Source organism: Galeopterus variegatus, unplaced genomic scaffold (genome assembly GCF_000696425.1).
Source record: "Galeopterus variegatus unplaced genomic scaffold, G_variegatus-3.0.2 Scaffold2647, whole genome shotgun sequence".
NCBI classification, from domain to species: Eukaryota; Metazoa; Chordata; class Mammalia; order Dermoptera; family Cynocephalidae; genus Galeopterus; species Galeopterus variegatus.
The window spans coordinates 9,379-19,746 of record NW_007728758.1 but is presented as its reverse complement, the minus strand read 5'-3'; the positions used below and the strand labels follow the sequence as shown (position 1 = coordinate 19,746).

Here is a 10,368-nt window from a genome sequence, read left to right as displayed (position 1 = left end):
TTATCTTTCAATTCTACATTTCCACAAACATTTTGAAGTATGTAAGCTAGAGAATTCATCAGATTCAAGTTGATTTTGTTGCTGTTGTTGGTATTGTTGCTACTGTTATTACCTATGTCAGATAAGTTACATCAACCACATGAATTCTCCCAAGTTGTATTGCCATTGGTGATGTAATTTTCCCAAACATAACTCTTGGAAAAGGTCTGAACAAATCAATATAAGCTTCCCTCAATTTAAACACTAAACAGTTACTTCCTGGAAATTTTGGTATATATTAAAAGTGTGCAAAAATATTTTGTATTTGTATATAATATGGAACTAGGCTTTAGGTTCAGATGATTATAATCTATTTTCCACCTGCATGAATTTCTGGTAAGTCATGTGATATGTGGGAAAATTCTTTGCCAAGTAGGATTATCTGCCACATTGTGGAAAGTCTAGCATCTCTGGCTCCCATCCACTAAATGCCACTAGAACCCCACCCAAATCTTTATGACTACTATAAATGTCCTCTCATATTTACAAAATACCCCTTGTGGGTCACTTTGTCCCCTGTTGAAAACCACTGAATTATTTTGACCAGCAGCAAAAGAAGAAATTGGTTTTAGCTGCATATATGCAATTATTTGGGGAAAGGAAAATATCCTATATGGGGAATGAATATTGAAACACTTACAAATTTAAAACTTTCATAAGTTTTTCTCAGTTGGCAGAATTTTATTTCTCCAAACTATGGTGGAAAATGTAAATAGGCTCTCTGATAAAATAAATGAGGTCACAATGATTGCCTACTCAAAAGTATGTAAAGAAACTGTTAACAACCAGGAAACCATACTTACTGGTATAGGTAGGGAAACTGGGATAGCAGCAAGAAATGAGAATCCATTTTTAATTCTTTTCTAAACATAAATGTTCATTTACAGATCTCCTGGTGCTATACTTAGATAATTGATCCATGATGCTGATAAGGAATTGTGCTCATCTCTCAGATGGAAAAAATATAGTCAAATGTTTGCACTTCTGTAGCTTCCTTGCCTTATTATGTGATACACTTATCTTTTTCTTTTGACATAATGAAACAGTTACTTTATTTGTTGTCTTTTGTATTTAAATGCTGTTTATCATCCAAAAATAGAAGCCATTTTTAAATCTAGGTTGAAAGATATTTTGTCATTATTCCTTATAGCAAACAGCAAGTATAGTGAAGGGATCTTCATATCACATGGATGAGACTAAACCCTAGCTCTGCCATTTACTGGCCATACGACCTTGGAAGAGGTATTTCATCTCTCTCAATTTCCGCTTCCTCGTTTGGCAAAAGGTGAATTCCCACCTTCTCGAGCTGTGGTGAAAGCACCTGTGTAAAGAATACTGTGCCTCACAAGCAATGTGTCTGCTTTCCCCTCTCATCTCTTGCTTGACCCTGTTCCCCCTAAGCTGCCACAAAGATGATACTGCCCATATTTGAAATCTATGCATTCCAAACAGATCTTCCTTTTCTAGTCTTTTTACTGTGGAGAATTTATAACACTCACAGAAAAAAATAGTCATAATGTATAATGACACTCCAAGCTTCAATAATTACAAGTCATGCCCATCTCCTGCATATATGTCCTCATCTGCTTTCTACCCTCTGCATAAACAAGCAAATCCAGGCATTATTTTATCTGTAAATGTTTTAGCATGTATCTCTAAAAGATAAGAACTCTTTTAAAAATAGAATCATAGGGCTGGCCCGGTGGCGCACTGCTACAGTGCGCTGCTTGGGAGCGCAGTGGCGCTCCCGCCGAGGGTTCAGATCCCACATACAGACCGGTTCCCGCTCACTGGCTGAGCGAGGTGTGGGTGCGACACCGAGGGTTGCGATCCCGTTGCCGGACACGAAAAAAGACAAAAAGGAAAAAAAAAAAATAGAATCATAATACCATGTCACACCTAAAATATTTAACATTATTCCTTAACATCATCATATATCCAGAATGCTCAAAGTTCCAGTGTCTTATACATCTTTTACAGTTTGCGTGAACTAGGATATATTATATCCACAAATTACAAAAAGGGTCTTTTACATCTCTTAATCTAAAAGATACAATTTAAATAAATAAATAAATAAATCTCTTACTCTAACAGCTAACATGCACTTTTGTCCTCTGTATTATACTAGGCACCTTCAAAAAAGTTCATGAAAAGATCCATATTATCTTTCAATTCTACATTTCCACAAACATTTTGAAGTATGTAAGCTAGAGAATTCATCAGATTCAAGTTGATTTTGTTGCTGTTGTTGGTATTGTTGCTACTGTTATTACCTATGTCAGATAAGTTACATCAACCACATGAATTCTCCCAAGTTGTATTGCCATTGGTGATGTAATTTTCCCAAACATAACTCTTGGAAAAGGTCTGAACAAATCAATATAAGCTTCCCTCAATTTAAACACTAAACAGTTACTTCCTGGAAATTTTGGTATATATTAAAAGTGTGCAAAAATATTTTGTATTTGTATATAATATGGAACTAGGCTTTAGGTTCAGATGATTATAATCTATTTTCCACCTGCATGAATTTCTGGTAAGTCATGTGATATGTGGGAAAATTCTTTGCCAAGTAGGATTATCTGCCACATTGTGGAAAGTCTAGCATCTCTGGCTCCCATCCACTAAATGCCACTAGAACCCCACCCAAATCTTTATGACTACTATAAATGTCCTCTCATATTTACAAAATACCCCTTGTGGGTCACTTTGTCCCCTGTTGAAAACCACTGAATTATTTTGACCAGCAGCAAAAGAAGAAATTGGTTTTAGCTGCATATATGCAATTATTTGGGGAAAGGAAAATATCCTATATGGGGAATGAATATTGAAACACTTACAAATTTAAAACTTTCATAAGTTTTTCTCAGTTGGCAGAATTTTATTTCTCCAAACTATGGTGGAAAATGTAAATAGGCTCTCTGATAAAATAAATGAGGTCACAATGATTGCCTACTCAAAAGTATGTAAAGAAACTGTTAACAACCAGGAAACCATACTTACTGGTATAGGTAGGGAAACTGGGATAGCAGCAAGAAATGAGAATCCATTTTTAATTCTTTTCTAAACATAAATGTTCATTTACAGATCTCCTGGTGCTATACTTAGATAATTGATCCATGATGCTGATAAGGAATTGTGCTCATCTCTCAGATGGAAAAAATATAGTCAAATGTTTGCACTTCTGTAGCTTCCTTGCCTTATTATGTGATACACTTATCTTTTTCTTTTGACATAATGAAACAGTTACTTTATTTGTTGTCTTTTGTATTTAAATGCTGTTTATCATCCAAAAATAGAAGCCATTTTTAAATCTAGGTTGAAAGATATTTTGTCATTATTCCTTATAGCAGGAATTGTTTATTCATATAGTTCCTAGCCTGTTCCTGGTACATAGTAGATGTTCATTAAATATTTGTTGAATGAACTCACTCATCCAGTAATCACCATTATCTTTAATATATTTTATTACTGTGTAGAATCATGCACTTTCATATATTAATTTTATTCTCATGTCATAATTATCAAGAAACATTAAGTGTGGGTCTCTTATACAGAGTAGAAACTGAGTTAAGTGATTTCTTCTAACTTATGCTGCTGGCATAACTAGGATAACATTTTAGGATTTCTGGCCTTTAGTTTACTATTTCTACCAACAGGCTTCTTTCTGGTTTAAAATTATATGTTTTCTATTCCTGCTCCACAGCTGTTTTCATGTATTCAAAGCATTCGTTGGAAGAAAAAAAAAAAAAAAAAAAAAAAAAAAAAAAAAAAAGGAAGGAAGGAAAAGAAAGAAGGGAGTTGTGATTAATTCTCCCAATATTTACATATTGGCCTTGACCCTCAGAAATCCAAAATAGGATATCAAATATTTTGGTGGCAAAGCCTGTCTGATGGGAGACATGGCTCTTCTAAAAGCAAGTTACATATTTAATGTCTGTAAACTGCAAAGCGGGGTGCAGCATCCACATAGTAATTGTTCAGAGACTGGAACTTTGTAACTATGGAGACATTACCTCATAGGGTTCTAAGAGGCGGTGTTGGCCAGATGCCAAAGCTGTAGTAATAAAGGTTGCTTTGCTGGGTTACTGCCCTGTCTTTCCAGCTGCTTTCAGTGAATACTACACACCTTCACTGTGGTTTGTCTAATATCCTTAGCCAATATCAGTATTGGCTATGTCGGTACTTACATATTCACATAAAAATTCTGGTTCTGGCACCAATGTGGTAAAAAAAATCATTAAATCTGGCAGGTGCTTGAAGGTAGTTAATAGGTGAGGTCACTTTAAAAAGAAAATCTGCCTTGAACCTAAGCTATATTCATTGACTAATGTCATAATCTATTTTCCTAGGAAAGAAAAGAGACTTCTCTTCTAGCCAGCATGAAAGACACACAAGTCATTCAGGAAGCTCTGGAGGCCCTGCAGAGTGAAGCTCATGATCAGCAAGATAAGATGGAAAAACAAGAGCAGTAAGAAGGGCACAGATGAGAGGAGAGAAGGGTCTGAGTTTTAGAGGGATAAGAATGGAGTACTTAACCTCTTTTGTTTCAAAACACCCCATGAAGGAGTTAGAACTAGAACAGATTCCACAGAGTTTCTAAAAACGAACTCTATGAGTAGTATACAACTATTTCCCCAACCACTATGTTTTAAGGGTCTAGTCCCTGAGTAATGAGAAAATTTATCTAGACATATCTCCATCATGTAAGACCTGGCTGAGACTCCCAAGTTCCAAATTAGCATGCTAAGTCAATTTGCAGACAACTTCTACAGAACCACTTTAGTAACCTGGGGACAAAAAAGTTACCAGCATTTTGGTTTTGGAAATGTCTGTGAGGGTGTCATATAAATTACAACTCCCTATTTTTATTACTAATATAAATTATTCTACCAGCTAAAGCATTAGCATAGGTTTTCCAATGTTATCAAAAAAGGAATTTTAGTAATACATAATTTAAAGCTATTGTTACTTTGGACTTAGACATCCTGTGTTTACTGTTCAGTCTAAGTCTGCTTTTTAATATTTGTTCTTAGAGGTCCTCTGACAAATAATTATTGCCAGTCTTACCAACGCAGCATCTTCCAAAGTAAGACTGAAATGCTGAAATTGTGCTTTTGTAATTGTCCCTGGTTTAGTGCTAGTCAATTATAGAGGGAGCAAAATCCCAAGGAGGGGCTTGGAAAATTCCTTATGCTAAAGAGAAAGTTAACTAAGCACTAAGAAGAACCTCTTATCTTCCAAAAGGAGCCTGATGGGTAGACAAGTGGTGATTTCAGACAATGGGCTGCATCACAGGAGTTGTTCCTAAATGTTTCAGCTCTTCCAAAGATGCAGTACATGAGTTGTTCCTAAATGTTTCAGCTCTTCCAAAGATGCAGCTATTAGAAATTTCTTACTCAACCACAAAAATAAGAACACCCTGTGGTGCTGGGCCAGATGTCTCACAGGAGTTGTTCCTAAATGTTTCAGCTCTTCCAAAGATGCAGCCATTAGAAATTTCTTACTCAACCACAAAAATAAGAACACCCTGTGGTGCTGGGCCAGATGTCTCTGATTGCAACATTTGTGAAGGCTTATTGAGAATCTTATGTGATATTAAATTTATTTGAAAATGCTATTGTTTTACTGGAAGAAAAAAATTGGGAACTCATAAAATGAACATGCTGAAAAGAGATGGCCAGTCTGTAATGAAACCCAGATGTAAAAAACATGGAGAGAAAGCACTTTCCCTGCTTTTTCCTGCCAGTGTCAGGGAGCAGCCGTGTCATGTGATCCTATCTCAGGTTAGACAGAGATGAAATATTTGTAATTTGGCAATCTACCTCAGTACCTTTATAGCCATACTCAAGAGTGTATCTCCATGGATCAGAGCTTTTCCTACAAATATGAGTGCTTGGCGTGTCAGCAGAATGGAAAGTGCTCAAGCTTACTAAACGCTGGGCTAGTAATAATGCAATTTTCAAAGCCAATGCCATTTAATTATTTTTAAATTTTGTCTGATAAGCCTGTGCCTTCTGAGAGGTACATTTGGAACAGTCTGTTTCTTAATACGAAGCTCTCCAGATATAATATTTCTGATAAAGAAACTTCCAAACTGTAGAACAAAACAATTGTGAATACCTCTTGGTAAACAGAGATGTTGACAGTGACATCAGCAAGACAGCGGACTAGGAGGCTCCAGACCCTCATTCCCCCATGGAAACTTAAAAAAAAATGTAATAAACTAGAAACTGGCTAAAATAACTTCTTTTAAGAGCCTGGGGAACAGATCAAAACAGAGATAATCCATGGAAGCAAAATACGCAGCTCCTGACTCATAGTGGATAGATTTGAGGCCTCCAGAAAGGGCTGGTTGAGTTGACCATTTGTCCAGTTTTTCAGAGAAAGGGTTTTGGACTCCAGGACTTTGTTCACAATTGAAGCATTAAACACACACACACACACACACACACACACAGACACACACACTCACACACAGAATTTATTTGAAAGCAGGCATCAACTATAGAATCTTTAGAATATAGGAAAATTAGTTAAGCAGCAATAAGAATTAAAGGAAAAGGGGATAGTATACAATGATACATTAAACAGGAATTATCATCATGTTTTATGTTAACTGAAAGGGGAAATAGGATATAATTAGTGATAAAAGTCAGGTATGTAAATCATTTGGTTTATAAGGTCCCAACGTTGAGTAAAAAATGCATTAAAAAGCCTGGAAGGAGATGGTAAAATCTCTGGTTAGTGGCATTACCTTAATTATTATCTTCTTTTTTCTACTATTATACATTTTCAAAATCATCTACAATAGGAATGTATGGATATTAAATAGAAAATAATAAAATAAAAGCATGTAATAACTTGCCACTTAAGTGTTTGATTTAGATGGTTAAAACTAAAAATGTAAAATGTCACTGTGCCTGTGTTAGATGCATAATACCTTTGAAAAGCAGAACTCTGAATAAGGATAATAGCCCATGCTTCTGGTATTCATAGCCATTTTGACTTTCTTACTTTGTTTATTCAATACATTTTGTACACAGAAGAGAAAACAAACTTGGAGCTCCCCCAACAATACAGCAATCTTCAGTACATTTTTTCCCAGAGACAAGAGGTTCGGATGCCACGATACTGCCATTGTCACGGTCACTATTGCATGAAATGCCTCTCAGTTACTGTCGGTCTACTTCTAAAATTAGTGAACTAACTACACCAACAACTGGACTCTTGGCTTCTACATCTGTAGTGAGTAGTTCCCAAACACAAAAGATCTTGGGTAAGTAAAATATGTACCAAACATTTTTGGACTATTTCTAACGCATATATTTCAATAGATTCTTTATGTGCCTCACAGCCGGAATAATGGATTTATCCCCCAAAATGCTAATTTAATGATGTCATATGCAGATTAACTTGACTATGGTCACCACTGATCCTAGAACTGGAGTCTTAAATTCAGGTATAAATGCATGTGCCCAACACTCGTACATTATTCATGATGTGTTTCATAGATGAGTGTACCATGATTAAGACATTTTGAATGATCATGATGGTTTGTGGGTTGACTGCTAACATGTTCCAGAATTGTTAGAGAACTAAAAATTCCAATGTATGGCTTGAACTGCTCTCCCTCTGAATGCTACCAGAAGGATTTCGTGTCTTTAGGAGACTTACAGCTCAAGTAAGGAATAGACAGACGAAAGCAGCAGCAAAAAGTAGGTAGTGAAATGGAGGAAAGAAAAAGGAGAAACATGAGGAGGACTTGAAAGTGAAGAAAATGCATTCAGTGCCGTGATAGGGAGTAAAGTTTCGACAGTTGTCAACTATGCATTCAGCAATACCTATGCTCTGGGGTGTTTGCTCCTCACCATGTTTAGAGACCTTCGAGGTATGTTTCCATGGTTTACTGAAAACACTACCGTCCTTGGAAACGTAGGACCTACTGTTTTTCTACCCCCCACAATGTGAGATGTAGGGTCAAGTATTTAGCATCTCTGGGTCTCATTTTCCGTAACTACAAAATAGGAATTAAAATATCAACTTCACAGGGCTTTATTTATCCTGAGAATAAATAAATGAGATATTTATGCAAATAGCCTAGCACACAGTAAATACTCAGTAAAAATTAGTTGTGAATCCGAACATACCTGTAAGCACCTTCTTTTAGAACAGGCTAGATTTGGGGTCTGTATTTCAGTTACCGACCAACTAGCAAACATTCCCACGACTGTCTGATGCCTTCATTTCCCTCTACCATTCTGTGACATTTACAGCCTGGCTGCTTCTTGTCTATATTTCATTTTGTTTCTGGTATTTTCCTAAGCCTTCGACAAAGTGCTATACAGGTTTTTGTCCTACCGCCATTACAGTCATATTCCCTATGTGCCATTGTTTGTATGACTAAGATAAATTTTCCAAAGAAGCCTCCTAAGCTTCCATTGACCTTTAGCAATGACTAAAATCCATATGCTTAAAAATGCATATACAGATTTTAAGCCTAGGAAGGAAAGATTTTTTATCATTTGGCACAATATCATCACGGCATATGTTCTATATTTGAGTTAAACTGTAAAAGCTCCTAGTAATGGGGGAAAAAACAAAATGTAGTGGCTCCCCCTTGCAAGAGGAGAGGTGAGTTGGGATATAGTCTTCTCCTTCAGTAACTGTAGATTTTGCTTTGGTAGATAGATGTCTGTGTCCACTGAGACTTGGGGCATGTGGTTCATTGCCGTCTGTTGTTCCAGATGAAATAACAACTAGGACCAAAATTAATGTGTCTTCTTTCCTTTTGGAATACACAGGCTTTTATTCCTCAGGATGAGTTGTTAAGAATGACACCATATAAGGATTAAGTAAATATGCACTTGACAGGGATGAACTAATTTGATTCCAAACATTTCCTCTCAATGAAATACTTTGAGGAACCCTCTTAAAGAACCACGGTTCTATTCCTTTATATCTTTCACCTTGCTTTGGTTTTGTTGAAGATATGAGAATCTAAAGCAAACTCTAGATTGTCTTAGTACTTTGAAGATTTTGAACGTAGGGTCACATTAACCAAAACTTTTTTCCTGTAATAATAGCTATCACTTATTGAGTACCAGCTAAATACTAAACTCTATGCTAGACACTAACCTACATTATCTCCAATCTTCATATTTCCCTACACAAGGTAGTATTACCCATATTTTATGATCAGAAAAACTGAAACTGCGAAAGTTTAAAACACTTGGCTTAGTAAGTTGCAGAGCTGGGATACAATTGCAGGTCTGTTAAAATCCAAGACACATTGCTCTTTCAACCCCACCAAGATGCCTCTTCACAGTGTAACTCTGTCTTTGCGGACACATGATTAGATTAGAAAGAACCAGCATGGTTCTGTGCAAAATCATGAAACCTATTTTGTATTTGAATCTTAGTAGAGAGAATTTCAAAAGAGTGGACTTCAGAGAGGATACTAGAATCAGATTAAGCATTAATTTATCTTTCTAATAAAGTGTTTTGGTGGGTTACAGGAAATTTAAATCTTTACCTGGCAAAAGTACTAGCCATTAGTAGAAAAGAACTCACTTGGGGTTTTAATTTATGGGCAGCAATTTGGGGAGTATAGCAAATAGGAACTAGTATAAAAGGCTATATTTATATATAATGTATTCAAATTTGACAGACTGAAATGTTTAACCTACTCAAACACTGATGATCCTTCTAGTACAACTAAATAATCATTTGAATAGTCATTATGTCGATGATGTAATCGATAGTTTAAAATAACAAAATCTCTAGGAATTGAGGATGTCACTAAAAATATTCACCTACTGGTTATTTTATAGACTTTTGTTTAAAGCTAAGTATTCTCATTGAGTTTGACAGTGACAGTAAAATGTATAATGAATACAGTCTTACGGCTCGCCAGTTAGCTCAGTTGGTTAGAGTGTGATGTTATAACACCAGTGTCAAGGGTTTGGATCCCTGTACTGGCCAACCACCAGACAAAAAGAAAAAAAGAATACAGTATGTAGACACAGGAAATAAAGATAATAGCTTTGGGTCTTTTGGTATCCTTTTATTTACTTCTGTATTGCTTGCTTCCCTCTTTGGTTTCTTTGAAAGATATCAGATGCCTCATAGTTCCAAAGAAACAGACTCTGTTGAGCCTTGATCCTGAGCCACCTATGATTGGGGAAGGAGAGGATTACTTCCTTTCTTTGTTTGGTAATTCAAAGAAACTTACTGCACACTCGAACAACACTGAGAAAATTTGCAAACATTTTTCCATGATTCTTGAAGAAGTTGGCCAATCTACATCCAGGTACACATTCTATTTGA

The 10,368-nt window shown here is 36.0% G+C and overlaps 1 protein-coding gene across 1 annotated transcript; it reads left to right on the top strand.

Annotated features, from left to right (window-relative positions):
* Positions 1-4,421: 4,421 nt before the first annotated feature.
* Positions 4,422-10,351, top strand: LOC103598506 (intermediate filament tail domain-containing protein 1-like; the record flags this gene model as incomplete). The annotated part of the gene is made up of 3 exons (XM_008582499.1): positions 4,422-4,510; positions 7,086-7,318; positions 10,153-10,351. Coding segments are annotated over exons 1-3 (521 nt in total), but the record flags the coding sequence as incomplete, so codon positions are not given.
* Positions 10,352-10,368: the final 17 nt, after the last annotated feature.